The 13,144-nt window shown below is 36.7% G+C and overlaps 2 protein-coding genes across 5 annotated transcripts; both read right to left on the bottom strand.

Moving 5' to 3' along the window:
• Positions 1–329: 329 nt before the first annotated feature.
• On the bottom strand, positions 330–6,927 carry LOC104249957 (transcription initiation factor TFIID subunit 12b-like). 2 transcript variants are annotated; one of them, XM_009806491.2, is made up of 8 exons: positions 6,364–6,927; positions 5,008–5,241; positions 2,987–3,487; positions 2,613–2,687; positions 1,969–2,047; positions 1,102–1,166; positions 751–786; positions 330–670 (listed from the first exon to the last, which is right to left on the bottom strand). In XM_009806491.2, the coding sequence occupies exons 3-8, from the start codon at positions 3,269–3,271 to the stop codon at positions 512–514; spliced, it is 699 nt and encodes a 232-aa protein (XP_009804793.1). In that variant the 5' UTR covers positions 3,272–3,487; positions 5,008–5,241; positions 6,364–6,927; the 3' UTR covers positions 330–511. The 2 variants fall into 2 exon arrangements, with proteins under 2 accessions (XP_009804793.1, XP_009804794.1); XM_009806492.2 differs by having other exon boundaries at positions 5,008–5,231.
• A 1,114-nt stretch (positions 6,928–8,041) lies between these two features.
• Positions 8,042–12,751, bottom strand: LOC104249956 (protein Brevis radix-like 2). Of its 3 annotated transcripts, none has more exons than XM_009806489.2 (7): positions 12,461–12,707; positions 12,236–12,309; positions 11,972–12,130; positions 11,501–11,865; positions 9,770–9,905; positions 9,219–9,613; positions 8,042–8,413 (listed from the first exon to the last, which is right to left on the bottom strand). In XM_009806489.2, exons 3-7 carry the CDS (start codon positions 12,089–12,091, stop codon positions 8,335–8,337), a joined length of 1,095 nt encoding a protein of 364 aa, XP_009804791.1. In that variant the 5' UTR covers positions 12,092–12,130; positions 12,236–12,309; positions 12,461–12,707; the 3' UTR covers positions 8,042–8,334. The 3 variants fall into 3 exon arrangements, with proteins under 3 accessions (XP_009804791.1, XP_009804792.1, XP_009804790.1); XM_009806490.2 differs by having other exon boundaries at positions 12,539–12,628; XM_009806488.2 differs by having other exon boundaries at positions 12,236–12,751.
• Positions 12,752–13,144: the final 393 nt, after the last annotated feature.

The following is a 13,144-nucleotide window of genomic DNA, read 5'->3' as shown; positions in this document are numbered from 1 at the left end:
CGATAAGGAAATTGATTATTCCGTCCCCAAACCGATAAGTCGTTAATCCATTCACCAACCATTACTCCGATAACCTGATACCAATAAGTCAATAAGCCAATTTTGCGATTCAATTAACGATTACAGTTCAGTTTTGAACAACCTTATCCCCTCCCCCTACCCTAATGTAATAAAACCTTTTTTCTAGAATTATTAATAATAAAAAATCCGCAATCCCACATCAATCCAATAGGGATTCAGGTTTTTCTTTTTGCACACTTCATGTTGTATTCAGCTATAGTATGATGTTGACTTAAGGAGGTGGCAAAAGGAATGAAAAAAAAAAGGCATAATGGGAGAACAACCATTCAAATAACATAAACGGGCATGCAAATTCAAAACAGGCTATGTTTAAGTTCTTCAGTCAGACAAGCAAAACTAAAGTTGACCTCATTCTAGAAGAAGTATTTATTACAGTGAAGTGAGGGGTATACCAAATTCCAGGGACATCAGAACCTCATTTACTGTCGCATTATATCTGACCATTTGACTGTGAAACCGATTGCTCCGCACTTTGTGGTCCGACTATGTCACTCGAACCAACATGGTCATCCAGCCCCGGACTGATGGTTTCGTCACTGCTACTACTTGTACTTGCTTCAGCTGGTGAGGCCTCCATCATGGTGTATATCTGAGTCAAGTATCAAGATTACGATATTATACACTTAGAACAAAGGCACATCGTGTTATCACAAAAGAACTCCAACTCACCATTTCCGAACGCTCTTTGTGGAGATCACTTGGTGACTGCACAAAAGTTAGAAACATGATGTCATAGAAACAGACTGAATTTTTACTCAGCTTAAAGTTACTACAGTCATTGGCCCAGAAAGAGATCAATAAGTACATATAATACTATGAGTGGACTGGAATCAGAAGCTAAAATTACAATAAACAAAACTAAGGCCAAAAAAAAATAATTGAGGTTTTATTTTCTCTTTAAATAATAAATAGGTTATCGGGTACTTTAGAGAGTCATAGATCATGTGTCATGTTTAGCTATGCATCATAACTCCAAAAAGCCAGTATAAAACCCAAGTTAAGAGAGGAAGAGGAGCTTACATATTCTGAATCGTGTATCTTATCCTCAGTTGAATAGCCAGGAACAGTCAAATGCCAATTTTTCTCTGTAAATCATCACATGTAAATTAGGCCAATACCTCAATTTTTCCTTTCTTAATCAAATTATGTTAAAACATCATAAGCAATGATGAACCGTAGGAAAACATTCTTAACAGACTACTGAGTTGATGAGAATTGAGATCATGAAGAAGCCTTTCCTTCAAAATTAGCCTTTTCCCCAAAGCAAAATGTATTTTTGAAGGAAAAGCATCTTCATGATCTGTGTTCAAACTGTGTTTATCAAAGTATTGGCCAGTAACTCCTGATGCATACTTATGAGGTGGTGGAATACAAATTCTAGTATTTGGCTGTGTGTAGCTTGAAAGCTTAAGAGCAAAAGAAAGTTAAGTAGATAGTAATGGTAAAAGTTGGTGTCGAGGAGAAAAAAACTAGTGCTAATCCAACAATTAAATCATTAGAAAAGAGCAGCTATTAGCAAAAGATTAACTGCCGACTGAAAGGAACAACCATGAAAACTAAGTTTGGTCCCAATTTGTGTCAATTGGAATATGGGCTCAAATTTTGTGACTCTAATTAGATCCAGAGAGAAAAGATGTTAGCATACTAAATGCAGACGATCTCACCATATAATCTTGTAAAGAACGCACTCATAAATAGAAAGCAATAAAATTATCTAGTTACAAACAACTGTGATCATTAATTTATACAATTTTATTAACTTTGATAAAGTCTATAATGATTTATCTTACGGTCGCCAATTCTAACAAGTCAATAATTGCATGTTTTTTTTAAAAAAAACAAAACAAACTAAACAAAACTGCCTCTTTTGCAGTTGTTGGCACAAACCTAAATGTAGCAATACATCCTTGGACTCCAGAGTTGAAGATTTCCGATGTTTTGCCAAATTGCAAGCAAACGTAGTAACCTACAGAGAGGAATGAAACATGAGACGTCACAAAGAAAATGACAAATTATCCATCCTAAGTACGTCTATCACATATGTTGACTTTCATGAATGATTTTCGCAGAAAGTATTTCAAAAGGAAGCTATTCATTGACTGATTCATGCATCAAAGTAAATTGATAACCTTAAATTGACTTCCCAGCAACATTTATTTATTTTTATTTATCCAACTCTTCTAAAAAATGTTCCTCGCCTCGCCTTCTAACTTTTTTTAGCATCACAACCCAAAATGCCCCCCCCCCCCACTAAAAAAAAGGGATTCTCGGGTTCTTCTTTTAATATTTTTTAAAACTTTTTGGTTTTTATTATTTGTTTTAATTAGAGTGAGGGGGGAGGTGGGTGAGGACAATAGCAGAATCAGCGGATGATGACCCTTAAAGAAAAAGTCCCCTTTAACTGGCTTTGTCAATGTGTTCAACCACGGAGTGTGAGAAGCTAAATTGAACCCAAAAGAATGAGAAAGGCAGACATGAAAAACATGATGAAAGATAATGATAACAAGGAATAAATCATTCTTATGCCTCACCGAATCAATAAAGTCATCAGCAATCTCTAAAAGAAGATCTTCAACTTCAGGATCAAGCTTGCCCCGCGAATCCACCTGAAACATTAACACAGTATGTGGAAAGCCATTAAAAAGTTGCAAAGTTAAAAAAGTTGAAACTGAAAAGACAACTCTATGCTGTGATTTGAAATAAATTGTAAGCTTCTATTGGAACTTGGGGTTAGTGTGAAAGGAGTGTAAGGGAAGCTCACTTTATATGTTTTCCACCCAAATAAAATTAAAGTTGATTGTGAGGGGAAAAAAAACAGAACTTAAAATGGATAACCGGCAGTTTGCTTGACTAACCAACAAGGACAACAGAAAAGTTTTGGAGATTAACAAGGTGAAGGGAAAACCTGTAAAACTAAATCATGTATCTTTCTCTTCCCAAGAAGCTGATTGCTTGCCTCATTCCCCTGGCTTGAGCTACCCCCAGAAGTCGTCATTCCAGATCCAGTGTCGGGTTCTGATCCAGTCAAACTCAGAGACTTCAAGCCAGTAGTGATAGCCATTGTTGGAGAAGACTGCTGCTGATGCAAAAACTGCTGAGGCTGTTGGTGCTGCTGCTGATGCATCTCAGGATGCCTCAGTTGCTGCTGCTGCTGTACACTTTGGGATAACTGTAGTGGGTTCAAACCCATTGAATTATGACGCAATTGTTGGATGAAGCTAATTATTGCTGCCCAAGCATTTGGTGCTGCCTCTGCTGTTGAAGATGATAGGAGGAGGTATTTGGAGAAGAAATTCTAGGCGTTTTCTTCAACCACTGCAGCTGTTGTGATGAAGCATTCTGAATTAAAGCAAATTGCCCATTCTAGTTCAACCCGGGTAACCAAGTGTTCACGAATGATGTCCTTCTACAGAAAGTTACAACGTTAAAGTTAGCAGAAAAGAACAAATTGCCACAACGGAATAGAGAAGGCGACATGAACTACCGATAAGACATTAAATTCAACAAGATTATACATGATCTGCCCAAAAGGAGAAAGCAAATTTGAACAAGTGAAGATAACCACGTAATAAAGACAGCCCTTAATGGCTCTCAGTTTCACCGCCCATGCAAAAGCGTGTCAAACATAACTTTAATTACAATCACATACGGACATTTTTGTTCCAGAACTACATTTCAATGTTAGCAAGATGCAAGCATGACGCAAACTTTGAGAATTAACAAGAAAGCCCAAAAGTATACAAACGAACCTAAGTACAACACTTGAAATGACCTTTAATTGACATCATTTTTCTTAATAAAGGATTTACAGCTCTGAGGCATCTTTATTTCCAAGGACGACTAGTAGTAACCGTCATCCTATATACAAAGCAAGTCTAAGATATAGGGAGAAGTAATTGCACTTGATTTTATCTTAAGTAGACCTACTAAAGGAGCAAATGGGCTCCATAGCAAAATGCTTAGCCTCCTTTAGCTTGTCGCACTAAATAATAGGCATTATGCATCCTAAGCCGATAGGAGGCAAGCAAATTATCGCAGGCATTACAAGCCAATTGTAAAATATATTCCTGCAGCAACCTTGTCCAGTTTGGAAATTACCAAAAGAACAAAAAATCAAAGGATTCTCTTTAGCTTGATGGCTTTAACTACTAATTAAATTTATGCCCTAATTGAGTTGTAAAACAAAGCTATGACAACCTTTTTGGAGGACACCACCTAAGCTCAAATAACAACAATAACAACAACATACCCAGTATATTTCCACATTGTGGATCTGGGAGGGTAATGTGTATGCAGACCTTACCCCTCCCTTGTGGAGGTAGAGAGGTTATTTCTGATAGATCCTCGGCTCAAGTCTCAAGAAAAAAGGCACCACCTCAGCTCAAATGTAAGAATAAATACACTTAAGGGTCATTTGGTTCACTTACTAGTTATGCGGGGATTATAATGCAAGAATTGTTTAAGCGGTCATTAATAATGGAAATATTGTTAAACAGTAATTAATGATGAAGGAATCGCAATACATGAATTACTTACTTTAAAAGAGCATTTTTGTTTTAAAATAGTTTAATCCCCGCATTGATAATACATATATTCTTATTCCACATTCTATCTCGCATAAAATAATATATAGGCTCCCCGCTCCCGCATAATTTAATACAAATCATATTTAATACTGCCAACCAAATGTTGTATTAGTTATGCGACGGTTCTTTTTCTTATACATCCAGCTAAGTATTGCATTATAGTTTGTGGGGTTTTATGCTTGATTCATTGCTCCAGTACCACAACAAAACGACCCCTAAATAATCTAAGGAGGTCATATCCATGGAAACTACAGTGTCAAGTGAAAAAATCAGCAGAAAAAATGGACAGGGTTCGATTTACAGTCGAATATATATTGCTGGAGCTATCAAAAATTGTCACCTGACTGTTGGCGAATGAAGTTTGCCAGACAACTTCTGCCTTAGTTGACCTTGGTTCATCCTTTGTTGGGCATATGCAAGGGCCCCATTTGCTCTCAGTTAGGACTTAGGAGCTCAAATTGAGAGATTCCATTATTCCCATTGCCTGCATTCCCTGAAAAGGCTGTCAATGGGAATTCCCACGATGAAACTGAGAACCCGGGATTAGTCCTGTCTTCTACTTGGCTGTGCCCCGCTACAACAAAATTTCATTTACTTACTCTCTCAGTTGCAATTTATATGACAATTCCTATTTCGGGCAATTGCGAAATGTACTGTTCTATTTCAAACAACTTTCACATCTTCAAGAGTTCTAGTTCATTCAACTATTCAAATTTCAAATTTTGATGTCATGTTTTCCCTATTAAACTAACTTTTCAACAATGATGTTAGTGTTTTCTTCCATTGCCACAAAAATAATTTTTAAGTCATATTAACATATTAAACTCAGTTCCTAACCAAATATTGTCATATGAAAAGTGTTTGACCAAAAAGTGATAAACCTTTTAGTTAAACTAATTAATGAAGAAATGGAGGGTAAATCTTAGTCAAACTAATTAACTCTAGCATATTGAATATGAGAATCGAAAGAGACTGAGCTTATATAGCATTCCTTAAGATGATTAACAGACATCAAATGTAAATGATAAACTTACATCTTTGATATATTGTTTCGTACTTGTAAGAGCAAATAAGGAAAAGAGGGAAAGTTGTTGATAACTATGAAATCTATCTTTATTGATTCAACAATGATGATTACAAAGGGTTGTAACAAAAATCTGGGCTTTTGGTTTGTTGTTGGAGGTCCCCTCCTGTTGAGGACCAAAATCTGAGAATTATGAAATCTCGGATTGGAAAAAAAAACCCTTTCTTGCTCTCTTCTCTCACATATCTATTACCAATTTTCCCCTTTATCCAACAGTCTTTAACCAGCGTAATCTCTCATGACTGTACTCTTCCTTACTCGCCCAAGTATTACGACATATGTTCTGCTGTGTAAGCCTTCTGATGGCTTGATCTCGGCAGTGGCCGAGATACTCGTTACTATTATGCCTCGTGGGCACGACTATGGCTTGGTCGACCTCTTACCATTCCTCATTTTGTGATAACCATCTTGCGGTCAGATTTTGACCCATACAAAAAGGAATAGGGATATATATATATATTTTTCTTTAAAGATATACTTTATCCAAACAGTGCATTAAATCATCAGGAATGAATATGAGAAAAGATATTAGTATTCAAATTTTAATCTGTTATAGAACACCTTATGTTAGCAATCCTAGGAGTTGCTGAAGTGAAACTAAGTAGACATTACCGAAGCCAAAAGTTGAGATTGCAAATTAAAATTGGCAGTGGCTGTAATAGCTTGAGCATACAACATAGGCAGCTGGCCAATCTGTCCCATTAACTGACTAGTTGTTACTGCTGCTATTGAATCTGCATTTGGGTGCTGTTGCTGCTGAATTTCCTGCTGTTGTAGAGATAAGGTAAATGGGATGTCAAATTCTTCGGCATTGTTATTAGAATGGTGATTCCAGTGTTGGAAAATGAAGCGGTGGCAGCTGATTGTAGCTGTTGGTTTGTAGGTTCGATTATAGGGTTGGTTGATTGGATTGTTTGGGATGAAAATGATGATTTTCCCCCGTTTTCGTTAGCTATTTATTCACTGTGATTGAACAAATTCACTGGAGACTTAAATTTTTGTCGGAGTTGGGATTCTGAAACTCCGTAAAGAGAAAACACGCAGAGCTCTCGCGGTTATGGAGGTCCGACATTGACACAACCCTATTCAGCTGACATCGCTGGGAAATGAAAAGGGGGGAAATTTCTTCCAAAAAACAGGTGAAAGATTTCTCTGAAAAAACAATTTACAAAAGAAATGTTGTAAATATTTAAAGAAATTCAAAATGTTTCTCAATCAAATGCCCCTATATAAAAAAGTTGGAATAGTTAGTAGTTACACAAATAGCCTATCCGATTAATTGTTTATTTTTTAGCTGGTATATATAAATTAGTTAATAAATATATTATATATGAATTATACGTATATTATATATTTATTAGCTATTATTAATTTAAAGTGATTGGATGAATGATTATTTCAATTAATTCTTCCTTGATTTTTTTTTTTTTGGGGGGGGGGGGGGCAAGTGTTGAACAACTTTCTTTAGTGGTATTTGGTTGAAATATTTTTTGGTAAAGTTGAAGAAGCTGTTCAACAAAAAAAAAACATTTTGAAAACAAATTCCTCATATGCCCAATTAGATTTATGGACATAGATATTCATGGGTTGTGATAAGATTAGTTATCCTACCTTTCGAGATAGCTATTTTTACTATCTTAGTACAAAATAATTTTCAGAACTAATTGATAATTGATATTCATAACCAAATGCTGGATAAAATAATTGATATTCCCTCGCTCTACAATAAGTAATCAATTTGCCTTAGGCACACCTATTAATGAAATACTAAATTCTAGACAAAAATAGTTAGTGCGACTAAATTACCCTTAATTAAATGTTGCTGCATAATTCAATGTGAGGAGTAAAAGACTTTTTTTTGGAATACATACATAAGGGTAATTTTGAAAAAATAAATTGAATTTTTTTTATTATATAAATGAATACTTATTTTGAACCAAAATAAAAAGATAAATTGGTCATTTATTGTGGACCGGAGTGAAATTGATACCCATAACCATACCATGGATAACATAACCTCGCATTATATCCCGCCAACCAAACCCCGAGGTCAAGTGTATACAGTCAATACCCGTCTATCAATTGTATTTTATTCAGGTCAAGAATTATCATTAAATTATTTACGTTGATCAAGATAGTAGTGTACCAACAAGTGGAGTAGATGAATTTTGCTACTTCTAAAACTAGGCTAAAAAGTTGATAAGCATATTACAATCCAAAATAACCACTCCAAAATTAACAGGGTAGACACAAACATGGTGGATATTATTGTCCTTATAATCCTTCGCAATCAACACAAATATGAAAATGCAGTTTCATAAATTAAATTAAAGTAGGTAGATATATTAACATGAGCTACGTTTCATGTGATTCGCAATTTTCTTCATTAACAATATCATTGCACTCTCAAACAACCCTCGTTTCTAAAAAAAAATTCACCCACGTAAAATCCTAAAAGCACTAGTTAAAAGAGAAAGAAAACAAGTCAGAGGAACACTAGGATTGATGTCAAAGAAAGGAGCATAGAGACACCAATTATGGTTATGGATGAATTTAAATTTGAACTCCAAATTATGTCCTAAATCACAAGTACTGTTCTTGGATCCTTGATCTGTTCTCTTCCCACCACAACCTGGCATGCATTTCTCCGAATTTTTCACGACTGCATAAAAAGCTCATTCCGTGTCAGAAAAGAGCGTAGAGTGTACTTAATCTTTCAATCATGATATACAGCTATAAACAAGATGTTATTTAATCAGAAGTATATCTCTTTTTCTTGAATTTTTAATGGAGCGCAAAGATAAGGAGAAGATTCACTTTCAGGGTTCATTGAAGCAGTACACAGCTTTACAGATTAATGTATCCCAAGTTCAAAAGGATCTCAATTCTCAATCAAAAGCATGGAAAGCACCAGAAAACATTCCAAATATAGACATCCAGATGGATGCTAGCATGACAAAGAATACAGTAATTCAGCCGTCAGATGGTTTTGAGTAAAAAACGAGTGTCTTTCTGAATCAGGGAACAGTGAGACACAAATTTCATTCTTGTATCGACCATAAATGATTCAGTTGAGAGGATAACAACATTAACGATTCATTACCCTCCATCCCCACTGAAATTCCTTGGAGCAGAACTCATGCACACAAGAGTAGAGGTTGGTGCAGAAGAAGATACACAAGAGTAGAGGTTGGTGCAGAAGAAGATGGATTAGTTTGTCAAGTACTGCTTTCACTATTCTATTCATCAGATTTATTTAGTGAGAATCTTTTGCTTATTCCATTTTAATCAGTTCGAGAATATGAAGAGAGAGCAAGAGGTTTGTTGTAGAATTCCAGATAAAAAGTTATAGTAGATGCCAGTAAAATGCAAGACGAATCTAAATAGATTAAAGACAGATTTAACTCTTCTGATATTGCCCTCTGTTATAACGTAGGAGCTGATATATGCATAAAAAAATTACTAACCTGAACCTGACTCTTCTAAGCTCTCGAGTACCACCAGGCAATGCTCGAATCGTGATATAGACTCCAGGCTCATCTTCTTCCACCCATTCAGTCTCAACATCGCTGGCATTGCTAACGGACAGCTCTCCGGAGCGATCAGCCTCCCTTGAAGAACTAGACCGTGCAGAAGCGTCCATTGATGGTCTCTCACTTTTTGACGCACTGATGCTAGAGAGCTTAGGGGTCGAAGTGAGACCACCTGCATCATAATAATGATGAGATTGCAATGGATCTCCTTCAATAGAGCCTGACGACAAGTGGCCCACCCCTGTTGAACGATGAAAGTGGCTAGGGAGACGTTCTTTGGTTAGTGGAGGTGTTACGGGGCTACTCTCAGCATATTCAAGCTTTAAGTTCTGAAAGAAAAGAGTACATATAATGAATAAACATACAACACATACATGCACTTGTAAAAACAAAAGAGCAAGGCCGCACAAAAGAATGCTGCTCCAAGCAATTTAATAGGATTGGTAGCAACAGTTTTATAAAAAGAGGATAAAACAAAGGCTCACCTCATCTTCAGACTTCGGAGGAGTTGGCAAGGGTACTGCTTGTTGATTGAACCTACGGACATTGTATAGTTCCATGACCTTGTCATAATTCTCAGCCCACCACCGTTGGGCTTGCCACTTGTTAAATATCTCACGGCTGACAAAAACATCAGTAAGATTTTAAAACTCCCAACCAGTTTACCAACTATGACCAAGATGGGGGGAAGGTGGAAGATGTATTCAATCATAAAAGATGCATAAAAATATGCTCATGAAAAAGCTGGGACAATCGCTATTCATATAGAAAGGCCAAGTGTTGCATCACTGCTTCTCCATCAGTTAGTAATGATCGTCAGAAGAAGTAGTGACATAATGGAGTTGACAGCTCAAAAAGACGATCAATCATGTCTGCAACTTCAACCAGGTTTTATTCTAAACGAAAGAAGCATCTTATCGAGATGATCTTCCAATTGAAGATTCCAAAACTCAGAACTTGACTGGCTATTCGTGATTACAGCAGTCCAGAGTAGCATAGATTCTAATTTTGGAGCTATAACAGAGTAAGCAAAAAGTGCTGGAACACGAGGAGCAAGATTCCAATTCTTTTAATTCATCACAGACAATTTGTTAGACACAATTTGGTGCAGTTCATTTCAGTTGCTGCTCACGCACGATGCAGAAGCTAATTAGTAAACTTTGTATAATACTATAATTACTGGTAGAAGAAGGAAGCACTCTATGATAGGAAGATGGAAAAGCACAATAACATACTCAAAAATTGCAATTTGACCTAGGAAGGAAAATATATGTTATAGTTTTATTGAGAAGAAAAGAAACAAGATCAAATGTTGTCAGCAAGAAACATTAATTTATTTTTTCCGCAACATTGTTAAAGACACATGCATAATAGAAACGAGACAGCGGGAATATGATATGTCCATGGAGAATTTTTCTGCTTATGCCAGATGGTAGCTTTCATTAAGATCATCAGATATTAGATTTGAGAACAAGTGACTCGTATGCAGCCATGTGGAACAGACAACTGGTCCGCTCAACCCTGTTATATATGTACAAGTCTTCAATAATTTGCTATGTAAGAGGGGACACCCAGTCACCCTGCCAGTAGAACATGAGACCCTCCAAAAACTTGATCCATATGATACTGACAAGAGTGGAACTCTCCAACTATGTCACGCTTAAATAAGCCGATCATTATGTATACCAAAATCATAACTTCATCCCAGTCAACTAAATCATCCCTTTAACCCTGCCAGTCAACATGAAAACTGAAGCCCAAAGCTCGACGACATAACAAGAATGGTTAAGCTTGTTTTACCTATAAGTAAAGCAAGATATATCCATCAAGAATGGCAAGGCATGTTAATTTTTAAGGCTTACTAATAGGATTTGGAAGCCTGAATATTGTTATGCTTCTTTTGTACCTTTTTAATATTCAATTTGTAAGGTCGCCAAGCCAATATTTTATGTCTTGGCAAAAAAGACCCACTATTGGGCCACTCCATAATTTCGGGCATAGTGCAGCACAATTAGATACACAAAAGTCCATTCAGTCCAACTACATTACTGTACAATTAAAAATCACATTCTAGAAAACGACCCATCAAAAAGTCATTCGGCCACGCACAGAAAAAAGCAGAAAAAATTGTAACAGTAACCACTCCCAAACAAACAAGAACTTTCGAAGAACAGATCAAAGCAGAGAGAAGAGAAGCAAATGGAACAGATCAATACCTGAATCGAATTCGTTTCAGATCATTTCCACCCTCAGGCAGGGAAACAAACGTTATTAGAACACCGGGTTCCACTTGAGCAACCCACTCTTTTGACTCATCATCATCTTCCATACCGACAACTGATTCGCTCCGGCCACTTACTGAGACCGGCGTACTTTCGCCACTAGATAGCACTTTCAATCTCCCTTTCATTTTTGGCGTCGAATTTGAACTCCCAGCCCTTTTATAAGAGTAATGAAATCTTTCGGACACAGACCCAGTTTCAGAATCAGCATAGTTAGGGTTCTGGTTGTGATTTGAACCCCCTGAACATGGCTTACAGTTCTTATATGCACCTGAAGCTTTAGCAGCCATATCCTTGATCTAAAAAATCATCAAAATAACATATAAACAAACAGACATTTGAACTTAATAACATATATTGCAACGTAATTAAGACTTATTTTTTAAGAGAATAAGGAGAATGAACCTGAGCAGTAAGGGCTTTAATGGCTTGCTTTTTGCTGGGTGTAGCAGCCGTGTCATCTTCTTCTGGTTCACGTAGAGATCCAGTGTTGAGCTGCTTTGAACATGCTATACAAGTCAACATTCTCGAATTATCAACTTCAATCTCCGAGCAAGATACCCACTGAGAACAAATATCCAATTAGCAATAGAATGACAAAATTAAAGTTAATTACTATCAGTTAGTTAAGAACTAAGCACTTATCACTTTAAGAAGAGTAATTTTTACCTACGATTAATTAATCCAGCAAACAAGCCCGTGTTCGAAAATAAGGCTTTTCAGCATTGAAGACAGATGTATATCTGAAACCAAACAAACAAATCCTAGTCTTCGGATCAATCAATCTCTTAGTGTTCAAAAAATACCAATGACAACTCAATTAAAATCCTACAATGACAGAGATGGAGAATAAAAAGGAGAAAAAGAGTAGAATAGTAAGTTGGTTGGAGTAACCGAGGCGTTAAAGACGGAAATAGCGCTTAGGTTGGGTCGATTAGATGAGATCACGAGAAGGAGCTGGATCTCACTCACTTGCTTTCATTACTCAAATACTACATTATTCAACTACTATTACTCATTTTCCATTCTCGTTACTCAGTAATCTCTCTCTCAAACTTGCTCAGTTACAGGTAGAAAGTGAAACAGAGAGAGAGAGAAGCTCTGCCATGTAAACTGGTGGAGTAATAACAGAGAGAGAGAGAGAGAAGGGAGGGATACGATCAGAAAAGGCTGTTGAGATTTGTGGGGTTTTCGATGCAATAGCTAGGGCCAAGTATGACAAGACGGGTTGCTCTAATGGTAAGCAACCCCACTTCCAACCGAGAGGTTGTGATTTCGAGTGCAACAACAGTAACATTGCAGTCCAACGGTAGTCCCAGCTACCAAAATTTCTCGAACTACATTGACCTGATTCCTGTTTAGCCCAGGATATGTAGGAAACCTTTGAAGCAAAGGTTCGGTCAAATCTTTTTCAAAAAATGCTTCAACGGAGTACTCGGATGGGCAAAAATCGCTCGCTTTATCTTTGCACGAAAACCCTTCGTGTCTTCGGGCAAAGAGGGGCAGCTGTAAGCACGTGATTTTTGCCCTATATGAGAATTACTCCCAAAAAATTCAAAAATAAAATGATTTTTCTTT

The sequence above is a fragment of the Nicotiana sylvestris genome, chromosome 6 (assembly GCF_000393655.2).
Source record: "Nicotiana sylvestris chromosome 6, ASM39365v2, whole genome shotgun sequence".
In the NCBI taxonomy this organism is placed as follows: domain Eukaryota; kingdom Viridiplantae; phylum Streptophyta; class Magnoliopsida; order Solanales; family Solanaceae; genus Nicotiana; species Nicotiana sylvestris.
This window is presented reverse-complemented; position numbering and strand designations above follow the sequence as displayed.

What these genes read in the sequence shown, in the direction of transcription:
- LOC104249956 (XM_009806488.2), bottom strand. Translation starts at nt 12,091, where the DNA reads ATGTTGACTTGTATAGCATGTTCAAAGCAGCTCAACACTGGATCTCTA. An exon ending in CTGAAACGAATTCGATTCAG is followed by an intron (nt 9,906 to 11,500) that starts GTATTGATCTGT and finishes TGTTTTTGTCAG; the next exon opens with CCGTGAGATATTTAACAAGT. An exon ending in CTTAGAAGAGTCAGGTTCAG is followed by an intron (nt 8,414 to 9,218) that starts GTTAGTAATTTT and finishes CTTTTTATGCAG; the next exon opens with TCGTGAAAAATTCGGAGAAA.
- LOC104249957 (XM_009806491.2), bottom strand. Translation starts at nt 3,271, where the DNA reads ATGGGTTTGAACCCACTACAGTTATCCCAAAGTGTACAGCAGCAGCAG. An exon ending in TACATGATTTAGTTTTACAG is followed by an intron (nt 2,688 to 2,986) that starts GTTTTCCCTTCA and finishes TTAATGTTTCAG; the next exon opens with GTGGATTCGCGGGGCAAGCT. An exon ending in CTGATGACTTTATTGATTCG is followed by an intron (nt 2,048 to 2,612) that starts GTGAGGCATAAG and finishes TCCTCTCTGTAG; the next exon opens with GTTACTACGTTTGCTTGCAA.